The sequence below is a fragment of the Mesoplodon densirostris genome, chromosome 3, assembly GCF_025265405.1.
Source record: "Mesoplodon densirostris isolate mMesDen1 chromosome 3, mMesDen1 primary haplotype, whole genome shotgun sequence".
In the NCBI taxonomy this organism is placed as follows: Eukaryota; Metazoa; Chordata; class Mammalia; order Artiodactyla; family Ziphiidae; genus Mesoplodon; species Mesoplodon densirostris.
Window position 1 is genome coordinate 93,740,493 of NC_082663.1, and position 13,755 is coordinate 93,754,247.

The 13,755-nt window shown below is 39.9% G+C and overlaps 1 protein-coding gene across 12 annotated transcripts in view; it reads right to left on the bottom strand.

Annotated features, from left to right (window-relative positions):
* APC (APC regulator of WNT signaling pathway) overlaps positions 1 to 13,755 on the bottom strand; it is a 139,287-nt gene that overhangs the window by 21,672 nt on the left and 103,860 nt on the right. For 8 of the 12 annotated variants that reach the window (XM_060093251.1, XM_060093247.1, XM_060093249.1 and 5 more), the window contains 2 exons: positions 4,197 to 4,295; positions 1,163 to 1,541 (listed from right to left, as the gene is read on the bottom strand). In XM_060093251.1, the coding sequence (XP_059949234.1) occupies positions 1,163 to 1,541; positions 4,197 to 4,295 (478 nt within the window). The remainder of the gene's footprint in view (positions 1 to 1,162; positions 1,542 to 4,196; positions 4,296 to 13,755) is intronic. The other 4 variants (XM_060093256.1, XM_060093254.1, XM_060093255.1 and 1 more) reach the window with 1 other exon arrangement.

Here is a 13,755-nt window from a genome sequence, read left to right on the forward strand (position 1 = left end):
AAATAAAGATTTAAAAAGCAAGTCTATTTTTCAGAAGTAATATTTATTCTATTTAACTTTTCTGAGAATAGGTATTAAGAGCACAAAATGCGAGTCATTATATAATTGTGGACAAAGAAAACCATCCAGAAAGACAATGTTCTTCCAGTAAAGCATCTTATAGTTCTCCTCATCCCTAGGACAAATAAAAGACATTTCTGCTGTACTCTATTCTTGAAAACTTTTAAATTTTAAATAAATTCACTTTTATACCTACCTAAAAAAAATCTGCTAAATCTTTATAGATCATGTTTTCATCATCACTCTTTCTCCTACTCCCGAAATCAAGATACTGATACAATAGTCCTTTGTCATGTGTGTGTGCGCATGTGTGTGTTCTTATCAGGTGAAAGGAAGGTCTTACCTTATACTTACTGCTTTTGGTTCTTGCTACAGGAATGAAGTAAGTTATGTCCCCAAAGGTCCCAACTCCCATGTTCCCTGCTCCTGAGGGAGAGGGGCTGGTGGCCAAGGGTTTCTCCCTGAGCAAAGAGCTGGGAGGCTGATCACCCCAGCAACTGGGGCCCCATGGCCTGAAGCAGGATGGTGCAGTAGGAAGAGCACTGGGCTAAGAGTCAGGAGATCTGACCTCTGATCCTGGCTCCACCACCCACTAGCTGTGAGGCCATAGGCAAGTCTTTTAGCCTCTCTGAGCCTCAGTTTCTTCATCTGTAAAATGGAGATGATATCTTCCCTTCCTACTTCACAAGGTTGTTGTAAGGATCAAATAACATATATAGCACAGCTCTGTATCCACTGAGTAGAGTGATATGCAAATGTAAGAGATTATGGGTTGGTCACTAACAGCTGAAGGAACTTATGTAAAGTCACTTTCTTGAGCTTAATCTCAAGAGATGGAGGACATAATCGCTCAAGTTCTTTCTAGATCTGCTATGCTATGACTCTGTCTTGATTTTCTGTTCTTTTGTGGTTGCACTGTAGTACACATAACATTTTCCTTTGCTAATTTTTTTCTAGAGAAATTAAGCTTTAAACTACGTTAGCAGTGTACATGGCTAATATGAATTTCCCAGGGCTATTCATAAAGACACCATCCTAATTTAAAGTTTTCATTTCAAAAACTTTTACATTTGCTTTGTAACATGCACCATACGGAACATACTTGGATTTTTGTCCTGGTCCATGCCTTGTTCATGGGCTTCCTGCCACTCCCAACAGGTTTCACAGTAAGCTCGTATCTGTTCCAAAAGATGAAGGACTCGGATTTCACGCCTGCCTCTCTTGTCATCAGGCTGTGAGTGAATGATGTTGTGGAGTGCTGCACTGGCCCTGGCCCGAGCCTCTTTACTGCCCCGGGAATTTCCCAACAACACAGAGTCTTTGTCATTGCCATGTAAAAGCTGGATGAGGAGAGGAAGACATCCAGACTGTCGCATGGATATACAGCTGTCTTGGGAGCTAGACATAGCTAGCAAAGTTCGCGACATATCATCCTTATCATGAGTACCAAGCATTGACAACAATGAATACACCATTTCCACCTGTGGGCCAAATGAGTTTAGAAACAAAATTATGACTTTAATATCCAAAAGCCAACACCAATGAAGTGATGAATGGGATATTTATTGTAACTCATTAAAAACAAAAACAAAAACCCCTTTCCAGGATGAAGTAATGAGCGTTATTTCAAAATCCATATAATATAATCATCACCAACTTGGTTATGAGTAAATATTAGTAGTGGTAGTACATAGTGTTGAAAAAGAGAAAGTAGGTTCTTGCATAAACCTAAATTGCTGTTTGTCTGGATCAGCTGGTGATAATCCACTGATTATGATGAATGACAATCAACGGATTTCTCTGTCCCTCACATCTCCCCCCGCACCACACACCCCCGCCCCCACCAACACACACACAGAGTCAGAGATGTGGTTTATCTAAATTCTTTACACAATTTAAACTTTTAATTTTTAAAATCTACAACCATAATCAATAAAGAGAAAATATTTTTCAGCAATTATTATTTACTAAGTACTAGCTCTCAGCAATTGCTAACCCTCACCAGATTATAATTACAGTAAGTCCCCTACATATGAACGAGTTCCATTCTGAGAGCACGTTCACAAGTCCAATTTGTTCATAAGTCCAACAAAGCTAGCCCAGGGACCCAATTAACACAATCGGTATTTAGTACTATACTGTAATAGGTTTACAATATATTTGCATCTTTGAAAGTTCGCAACTTGAAGGTTCATATGTAGGGGAGTTACTGTATAATATTGTTAAAGTTATGATTTCTCCCTTATACATGTAAAAATATTTTGTTATAAAAAGAAGAATGCTCTGATCATACAGGGATACAAAGACAGGATTCTTATTCAATTTTTTTTTAAAAGCAGCTGGTAAGCATCAATTACTCCCTGACCATAAATTCTAAGAATTTACTTAGAAGCAGATTAGAAACAGGAAACAGTACCCAGTTATCTTGCACTGTGATCAACCTCATTTTAAAGTGAGAGCTATTCGGTGCTTTGTGGCCGCCTGGAGGGGTGGGATGGGGAGGGTGGGAGGCAGGGAGACGCAGGAGGGAGGGGATGTGGGAACAGATGTATATGTATGACTGATTCACTTTGTTGTAAAGCAGAGACTAATAAAAAAAATTAAAAAAATAAAGTGAGAGCTATTGCATAAAAGTAGAGGCTATTACATAAATGTATCATATCTGTAAATTAGTGGTTCTTAACCAGGCGCAATTTTAGCCACCCTGAGACACTTTTGGCAACATCTTGGAGACATTTTTGGCGGTCACAACTTCGGGAGGAAAAGCTTCGGGCATCTAGTAGGTAAAGACCAGGGATGCTGCTAAACATCCTACAATGTAATGAGGAATTATCCAGCCAATAATGCTGAGGCTGAGAAACTCTACTCTAAATGTGTAAACACACACTACTATTAGATATGAAAGTTTTATTAGGAAGGCAGTACAGAACTGTGGATAAATAGTCTTTCAAATTCTGACTCCACCATTTACAAGTGAGTTGTGTGACACGACCAAGTTATTTGAATTCTCTGAGGCCCAGGTATCTCAGTTGCAAAATGGAGAAATTTACCTAATAGGGTTTTCTTTGTGAAGATTAAATAAAATAACACATGTATAGCACAGTAACTAGCATTTAAAAATGTAGTAAGGTCTTAATATTATCATGCATAAATCACTTCAAAAGGAAATGGTATTCTAGCTGCCAGTTTTCATGCAATAGTACTGTTGAATATTAAACATTTTCTTTATAGTGAAAACTACTTGTTGATGTTGGACAGGTCTGGGGTTGAATTCCAATTTATTTACACAACAGCTGTCTGAATCTTTTTTTGGCTTCAGTATTCTCATTTTAAAAAGAGGGGCAAGAATACCTCAAAGGGTTTTTGAGAAGATGAGATAATAAACATACAATTCCCAGCAGTTACTGGCATCTTAGTGGTCCCAAGTAGTAACTATTGTGAGTTATTAAAAGAATTAAGTTTCACATTAACAATACCATTGATACTCTAAAATTCATTTCTTAAATCGACATTAGTTATTTCAGTAATGCTTTTCCTAAGAGCCACTATATTACTAAAGTAAAGAAAGACTATGTAGAGTATGCTGTGAAAACAATTAGTGGAATTATTTAGACTTAACTGAAAATATACTGCTTAGTAATATTAGAATTTCATCTTTGTTCATATAATAGTAAAGCCTCTGGCTTTAACAATAATAAAATAATTATTTTCTTTTCAAACATATTATTCTCAAGCCCCCCCCCAAAATTTACTAACATCTAAGAGACCCTAAGAAAACTCACTTATCAGCAGTGGACAGGATAACATTCAATTTCAATAATTTTTCCATCCACTAAGTATCTATTAAACACTCATTATGTGCAGATTCCGTGCTAGATGCTGCAAAGGATAAAAAACAGTCCCTATGCTCCAACTGTAGTGATTCAAAGGAGGTAGGCAGATTGCATGGGGAGGTGAGAGGACCCTGGAAATCAGAAAATGTTTTGTAAAGACGGAAAGCCCAAGAAGATTTCTGAAGGCTGGCTAGGACTCTGACAGTCATTTTTCGGTGGGGTGGGAAGTGGAGGTGTAAGGCACTGCAGGCAAGGCACAGAGGCAGAAGTCACAGGTTGTGCTCAGTGCTTATAATCTATTACCTTGGTTCCGAGATGACTTGTCAGCCTTCGAGGAGCAGAATGTGTGCTGCTAGAACTCAAAACACTGGCTGTTTCGTGATCTATTCGTGCAGTTGAACCCTAGAAAGTAAGCAAATTATAGACAGTATAATTTAGATTATAGATAAATACAGCTAACTTCATGTTAAGGTACTCCAAATGAACTGTCTTTAGGGTAAACAGCTAAATATACCATTAAAAGTGTGAACATTATAACTGCTCAAAATGATTATTTTTACCTATAAACTTAAGTAGAGTTTAGAGAAACACTGAAGGAAAAAAGATTGTTGCAAAAGACAGTTAAAGTACAATGTGGAAGTAACCGAACACTGCAGAAATTCTAAGAGCAATATTCTTTCACAAATCAAAAGGCATGAAACTACATTGAGTTAAACATAAATTGATTGGGAGAAAGCTCCACTGAGTGACAAAATGCTCTAAATTACCACAAATTTCGTACAGACCAAGTTCTCCAGGAGTCAGAGTAGAAAAAAGACTGCTTGAAACCTCTATTGGAGAAAGGCATGAAAAAATAAATAATTGCACTGAGATATCATGAGCACTTAGTAAGAAGAATGCATAAAATACTGAGGGAAAACAGAAAGAAATAACTACTTGCTTAAGAACTATTAAAGACTGAATAAGTTATACTTAAAGGTAGGCCTTGGATTTTGGAAGAATGATGGAAGAGTCTGTGTAAAGGGATAAATATGGAAAGCATGCTAGAAAAGAATATAGGCAGAACACTCTCTGACATAAATTGTAGTAATATTTTTTTGGATCTGTCTCCTAAGGCAAAGGAAATAAAAGCAAAAATAAACAAACGGAACCCAACTAAACTTAAAAGCTTTTGCATGGCAATGGAAACCACAGACAAAACAAAAGACAACCTACAGAATGGGAGAAAACATTTGCAAATGATGTGACCGACAAGGGATTAATATCCAAAGTATATAAACAGCTCATACGACTCGGTATCAAAAAAACAAACAACCCAATCAAAAAATGACCTGAAGACCTGAATAGACATTTCTCCAAAGAAGACATACAGGCACATGAAAAGATGCCCAACGTCACCAGTTATTACAGAAATACAAATCAAAACCAGATATCACTTCACAACTGTCAGAATGGCTATTATTAAAAAAAAAAGTTTTAAGAGAAAATTACATTTGTAAATGTAACTGTAGAAAAAAACTGTAAATGTGAAATTCATTTAACTGTATATTTAAAATGAGTATGTTAGTCTTTCCTCAATAAAGATGATTTTAAGAAGTTGCAACTTGAGAGGTCTTTTTTATGTCTCCCCATATAAAAGCATGAAGACCCACTTATTCACACCCACGTAGGGAAATCTAGGGTTAGATTAAGAACACTAGAACAGAGTCTCAGAGTGGCCACCCTTTCTAGTCTCTACTCCTTCTGTGGGTCTGGATGCTTTATGCTGGTTAGTCCTCTAGGGATACTTCTCAATTTGGAGCAGCAGGTTAGTACCCCTCAGGGTAGGGAGAACAGGCAGCAGAGAAAGACATCCTGCAACTCCTTCCACTGCCACTAGCTACTGGGTGCTTCTATAATGGTATTTCAATTCACATGCAACCAAACAACAAACATTTACTGAGCTCTTGCTACTTTCTCAGTACAGTGCTAGTCACTAGCGATATAAGTGAATAAGATATTCCCATCCTCACCGCACACAGACTCTAGACAGGTTGCTCAACATGTAAATATACAGTAGAAAGTGCTTTGACAGAGGCCACATGCACACACGGGAATGGCATATTCTGTCTTGGGAGTACAGAGTAAAGTGCTATCCGATTTTGAACTACGAGGAAGAGTTTAGATAATAAAAAGGAGAGTTAGCCACAGGGCAGCCCAGACGAGGCAGAAGCATAAGCAAAGGTCAGAAAGAACGTGTGTGTGTGTGTGTGTGTGTGTGAGAGAGAGAGAGAGAGAGAGAGAGAGAGAGAGAGAGAGAGAGAGAGAGGGGGGGGGGAGGGGGGAGAGGGGGAGGGGGGAGAGGGGGAGAGGGGGAGAGGGGGAGAGGGGGAGAGGGGGAGAGGGGGAGAGGGGGAGAGGGGGAGAGGGAGAGACAGACAGAAGCTGATTCACTGATTGATTTGGAGATAAAGAGCTTATTCTGATTGCAATAAAGAAGATGGAGCTGAGGGACCAAGACTCAAGGTAAAGAGAATAGTCAGGGGGCTTTTTAAGGAGACTTAGGCAAGGGGCCTCTCTTGCTCTACAGTAGAAGGGGAATGACTCCTTATCCTGAAGCAAACATACTGCCTTTAAAAAAAAAAATTAATCAATTTATTTATTTTTGGCCGTGTTGGGTCTTTGTTGCTGTGCGCAGGCTTTCTCTAGTGGTGGCAAGCGGGGGCTATTCTTCGTTGTGGTGCACAGGCTTCTCATTGCAGTGGCTTGTCTTTGTTGTGGCTCGCGGGCTCTAGAGCGCAGGCTCAATAGTTGTGGTGCGTGGGCTTAGTTGCTCCGCGGCATGTGGGATCTTCGCGGACCAGGGCTCAAACTTCTGTCCCCTGCATTGGCAGGTGGATTCTTAACCACTGCACCACCAGGGAAGTTCCAAACATACTGTCTTTGAGGATATCTAAATATTTCTACTGTTTCTGGTAGTGAGGATCTAACACAACCCCTAACGATCCTTGTTTCCTGGTATTCACACCCTTATGTAATTGCCCTGCCTTTGACTGTGGGCTAGATTTAGTGAATGGCTTCTAGTGAACAGACTGCTGCAGACTTGATGAGAAGTCACTTCCAAGATAAGGTTACAAAGACTGTGGCTTCCATCCTGGGCACCCTCTCCTGCTCTCTGAAGGAGGCCAGATACTACGTTTTGAAACGCCCTTTGTAGAGACCCTGGTGGCAAGGACATGATATCACTGGCCAACAGCCTGAGGACATGAGGCCTGCCAACAGCCATATGAGTGAGCTTAGAAGCACATCTTCCCTGAGTCAAGTCTTGAAATGACTGCGGCCCCAGCTAACACCGTGACTGCAGCCTGTGAGAGACCCTGAACCGGAGGCACTCAGCTAAGCTGCACCAGGATTCCTGACCTACAGAAACAACAATAAATGTTTGCTGATTTTGCTAAAACTGTCAAGCAGCAATAGATAATTAACACATGGTTTGAAACAAAAGAGAAATAAGAGGTTAAACTATGAAACAAGGGAAAACCATGTCCACACTAAAACATGTTCCGGACATTCATTTCAGTGTAGATACCAAATCATCTTTAAGCTTCAGTCTCCGTACCTTCCTATACAGATCCTTGATTTTGGGACACTCACCGCTCTGTTCTCCCAAACTCTCTAGCTAGAAATCCAGATGCATTTCTTATAAGGAGATTCCAAGAGAACATTCCCATACCCACACTACCTATAGGCCTAGAACTCGAGCCCTGAGAATCTTTCCTGGTCCCTTTTATTATGGCTAGGCCTGCACCAACATCTATCAGAGGAACTAGAGAAATGGTAACCTGCAAGAAATGGTACCTTCCTAAGAAGTATTTCCCACCTGACTCATGACTAAATTCTGAAGAAATGAGCGTCATTAACTCTCTCTCAAACTCAAGACCTATTAAATCAGCCATATTTTACATCCACTAAATCAGCCTTGCTCACTGTCCAAAAACATAATAAGTCCAAAAACATATCACTTCCAACTGTCAGCCTTAAAACGTGTGTGAGACACTGTTTCCTACTATTTTCTTTCCTATCCAAACTTCCTTGTGAAATTCAGGTTCCATGCTCCATAAATACCCACACCTCCTCAACTTTTCACATAATGCTCCTTTCATTTCATTAACTGAAACCTAGCTCTTATTGGACACCACCTCCCCCTGCAGCCCTCTCTCCAATATCCCATGTACTCTGGTGTCAGGAGGTAGCAAAAGCCTATGTTTTCCTCACTCTTCAACACCACTTTGAAACTATTATTTCTCCACCTTCCGGTAATAGCCCCAAATCTCCTTGTGTTATAATCACTTTTCCCTTTCCCCAGTGCTATCACCTACTAACCACCCAATCACTGTCTTCAATCGTTAAACAACTCTGGCACAAGGGTCACTGACCTCCTTCTACTTCAATTACTGCCACCATTCTGGGTAACTTGTGCCCCATTCAAAACCGTGGTCTCTCAGTTCTCTGGTATCTTCAGTGATGTTATTCTCCTCTACTCCATTTTAGTCACTGACATCTATGGCTGTATCCGAGACCATTTCCATCACCCTAAAATGTACCATCTCTGAACAATGCATTTAGTTATCTTGTGGTAACTCCGAAAACCTATTCTTCTGGCAATCTCCTTTAACCTTCCCCAAGAAAGTGTCTTTAAAATGACTGGAATGTCCAGCGCATGAACGTCTCTACATACTCCACCTTGAATTTTTTCGTGGTCCATCACTTCCGTAATTCTCGTCAGTTTTCAATATCTTTGCCCCATGGCTATTCCATCCCACCTGCCTGGAAACATTGCAATTGTAGATGAATCCAACTGTCTGTTTTCTCTACACCTTAACATGGACTGCTGAGCAGTATTTGAGAAATTTGAGCATGTGAGAATATCACACAATTCTACAGGGTGCTGCCCATACAACATTTATGGTCACCAATACACCTGGGCCCTTAGTCCTTCATCTGTAATCCTTGTGTTTCCCTAGTCAGCTCTCCCTTCTTTGCTCACAGTGGCTATTTTGGATATGTCTCCTTTACCACAAATAATTTTACCTTCTAATTGAGAGAGAAACAGAAGCCATCAGACAAAACTTCCTCAAACTTGCTGCTGCCAAACTGACAAAATTACCTGCCTCCACACCCATCTCCATCTTCTCCTGCAACTGCTTCAGAGGCACCCCTTCTGCTACCTAAGGCCCGTCCCTTCATGTGTGCTCTGGATCCTTTCCCTCCCCATTTCTCTTTGCTCTTTTGGACCTTCAATCTTTTTCTCTACTGGCTCCTTCCCATTACCATTCAAATACGCTTATCTCTTCTATTTTATAAAAAGAAAAATAATCTCTCAATTTTCTCTCAAATCTCTACTCTGTGTCAGTTAATGGCCTTTTCTCTCTTGGGCAGTTCATACTCAGTCTTTTTGAGTTAGCTAAAATTGCTCTCTTCTACTTTTTAACCTTCCAATTTAAACCTCAACTCACTCCAATATCACATGGTAGAGAAGAAAGCCAATGAAACGGCTCTTGCCAAGATCAGCACTGAAGTTCTTTATCTGGTGAAACCTAAAGGAAAATTTTCAAGTCCTTACAGTCAATGGTGGATATTGTTAACTATTTCCTCTTTTGGAACAACAATGTTATTCCCTTGCTTTGGGATTTTTTTAGCCCAGGTCTTCATCTTCTCGTTCTATAATCACAGGGGATATAAAAATCTCCCATACCTTAAATTATCACATTTTTCACCCTTCCCTTTGATTCCAAACCCACTATCTAATAGCCTAGTTGACATTTCTGCTTCATTGTATCAGACTGAACATCTTGAAACTTAACATTTTTGAAACTAGATTTTCCCTCATAAACTTGTTCCTCATCTAGTGTTAGCACTGAAATGCATCACCATCCTTGTAGCTGCCTATGACAAAAACCTGGAAGTCATTCCTGACTTCTCCTTCCTCCTCAGCCCTCGCATCCGACACTAACCCTTATGGATTATCGTTTCTAAATCCTCTCAGATACTCAGATATTTGCTGACTAAATGACTCTCTCACATCTATCAATTCTTCCCTAACCCCCAGGCCACCATCATCTTTCACCTAGATTACTGTACTTAATTTACCCAATCATTCTTAAGGTGTCAGAATAAATTAATTTGTAACTTCCTCTAGGATGAAAATCACCCTGACACTAGGTTAAGTGCTGTAGCGCTACGTACTTGCCCTTTCAAAGTACTTAACACACTTTGTGGAAAATGTTCATCTGTCTTACTTCTAGATGATAAGTTTCTTGAGGACAAGGTAGCATCTACCTAGCCCACCACCACACCCGAGGGTTGAGAACAGTCTTGGCATAATGCAGATCCTTAGTAAACAGATCCTGAACAGTGATGAGTTTTATATTATCTTTCAGGTAAAAGGGCTGAGGGAGAAAGTTAACAGCAGAGTGAAAAATGGGCTAAGGAGCAGAGAGGTGGGGATAAGATGAATTGTCTAGAGGGGACCCCTCCAAGTAAATACAATTCCTTTTAACTACATATTAGAATCAAGCATCTATCGTCTGATTCCCCTTTATTCACCCTTACATATCCATTGCCATTACAGGCACTCAAATGTTTGCTGAGGGACCCTAGAAGGACTATGCCTGGCAGTTAAATTAGCACAACTGGGATACAGTCAATTTCAATTACACTTGCTGGGTTGGAACCCCTCTTCTATCCTCTGCTTGCTCACTTTACAAAGTGACTCAGAAGGGTTCACCATAAAGGTAGCAACAGTCTCCAACTCACTATGAAACTAGACATAAGAGGGGGAAGAAGCAACCACTCCCCTTGCCTTGCCTTTTTTTCATACAAACTGTATCTGGAAGTATTCAAACAGTAGATAAGGAGAAGTTTCTCTTTATAGAAATACTACAGCTAATTTTGTAACCCCTAAGGAATTAATGGAGCTAGGCATTAAGTATCAGTGGCTGTTAATACCACAAAATAGAGACAACCAGACATTTTGTACTTCCTGATGGAAGACCACAATGCCATCTATGAAAAAGTCTTGTCCAAAAAAAAGGAGGGGGGGGGCCTTGAAACCAAATCTGATACATCTCTAGATCTAAATACCAATTTATAGGAAATACAGAAGACAGAGGATCATGTCAAACTTCACCATGGAGATGTTATCAGCAAAATCCAGACTATGGAAAACACTAGAAAACAAATAACTTTGGTTAGTCAACAAACATATACCAAAAAACTGAGAGACAAAGAGGAAACCTATAGATTAAAAGAGGCTTCAAAGACATATTAACCAATCTCTGTGCACGAACCTTATCTGGCCCAAGTCAAATAAACTGAAAAATTATGACATTCATGAAACAATTGCAAATTTGAATACTGACTAGATATCTGATGCTACTAAGGAATTACTGTTAGTTTCTTTGGCAGTGTAATAATGGCACTATAGTTATGTATTTTAAAAAACTGTTCTTTGGGCTTCCCTGGTGGCGCAGTGGTTGAGAGTCTGCCTGCTGATGCAGGGGACACGGGTTCAAGCCCTGGTCTGGGAGGATCCCACATGCCACGGAACAGCTAGGCCCAAGAGCCACAGCTCCTGAGCCTGCGCGTCTGGAGCCTGTGCTCCGCAACAAGAGAGGCCGCGATGGTGAGAGGCCTGCGCACCACAATGAAGAGTGGCCCCCGCTTGCCACAACTGGGGAGAGCCCTTGCACAGAAATGAAGACCCAACACAGCAAAAATAAATAAATTAATTAATAAACTCCTACCCCCAACATCTTCTTTAAAAAACAACAACAACAAAAAAACTGTTCTTTGTCCTTTTTTCCCAGGATTGCTTTAGCAATTCTGGGTCTTTTGTGGTTCCATATAAATTTTAGTATTATTTGTTCTAGTTCTGTGAAAAATGTCATGGGCATTTTGATAGGAATTGCATTAAATCTTGTAGATTGCTTTGGGACTTCAGACAATACTACAAAGCTACAGTAATCAAAACAGTATGGTGCTTGCACAAAAACAGACATACAGACCAATGGGACAAAATAAAGAGCCCAGAAATAAACCCACACACCTACGGTCAATTAATCTTCGACAAAGGAGGTAAGAATACACAATGGAGAAAAGACAGTCTCTTCATCAAGTGGTGTTCAGAAAGCTGGACAGCTACAGGTAAATCAAAGAAGTTAGAACACTCCATCACACCATAAACTCAAATTGATTTAAAGACCTAAATATAAGACATGACACCATAAAACTCCTAGAAAAAGACATAGGCAAACATTCTCAGACATAAATTATAGCAATATTTTCTTGGATCAGTCTCCCAAGGCAAAAGAAATAAAAGCAAAAATAATCAAATGGGACCTAATCAAACTTAAAAGCTTTCACACAGCAAAGAAAAACCAAAAAACAAAAAAACCATCAACAAAACAAAGACAATCTATGGACTGGGAGAAAATATATGCACAAATGATGCGACTGACAAAGGGTTAATATCCAAAATGTACAAACAGCTCATATAACTTAATATCAAAAAAACACAACCCAATCAAAAGATGGACAGAAGACCTAAACAGATATTCCTCCAAAGAAGACATACAGATGACCACAAGCACATGAAAAGATGCTCAACATTGCTAATTATTAGAGAAATGCAAATCAAAACCACAATGAGGTATCACCTCACACCGGTCAGAATGGCCATCATTAAAAAGTCTGGAAAGGGCCTCCCTGGTGGCGCAAGTGGTTGAGAGTCCGCCTGCCGATGCAGGGGATGCGGGTTCGTGCCCCGGTCTGGGAGGATCCCATATGCCGCGGAGCGGCTGGGCCCGTGAGCCATGGCCGCTGAGCCTGCGCGTCCGGAGCCTGCGCGTCCGGAGCCTGTGCTCCGCGACGGGGGAGGCCACAACAGTGAGAGGCCCGCATACCGCAAAAAAAAAAAAAAAAAAAAGTCTGGAAAGAATGTGGAGAAAAGGGAGCCCTCCTACACTGTTAGTGGGAATGTTAATTGGTACGGCCACTGTGAAAAACAGTATGGAGGTTCCTTAAAAAGCTAAAAATAGAGCTACCATATGATCCAGCAATCTCACTCCTGGGCATAAATCTAGAAGAGGAAAACTCTAATTCAAAAAGATACATGCACCTCAATGTTCATAGCAGCACTATTTACAACAGCCAAGACATGGAAACGACCCAAGTGCCCATCAACAGATGATTAGTTTAAGAAGATACCATGGAATTTTATTCAGCCACGAAAAAGAATGAAATCCTGCCACCTGCAGCAACATGGATGGACCTAGAGAATATCATACTAAATGAGGCAAGTCAGACAGAGAAAGACAAATATTATATGATATCACTTATATGGGGGAATCTAAAAAAGAATACAAATGAATCTATATACAAAACAGAAACAGACTCATAGACACAGAAAAAAACTTATGGTTATCACAGGGGAAGGAGAAAAGGACAGATTAATGGTATGCGATTAACAGATACAAATAATCTGAAAAAAAATTACTGAAACACTCTGCTGTACAGTTGAAACTAACATAATAATGTAAATCAGCTATACTTCAATTTTAAAAAAAGTAATCTTAGACATAGAAAACAAACTTATGGTTACCAAAGGGGAAAGGGAGGGAAGGATGAAACAGGTGTATGGGATTAACAGATACACACCTCCATATATATAAATTAGATAAACAACAAGAATTTACTGTATAGCACAGGGAACTATATTCAATATCTTGTAATAACCTATAAGGGAAAAGAATTGGAAAAAAATATATGTATAACTGAATCACTTTGCTGTACACCTGGAACTAACAATATTGTAAATCAACCA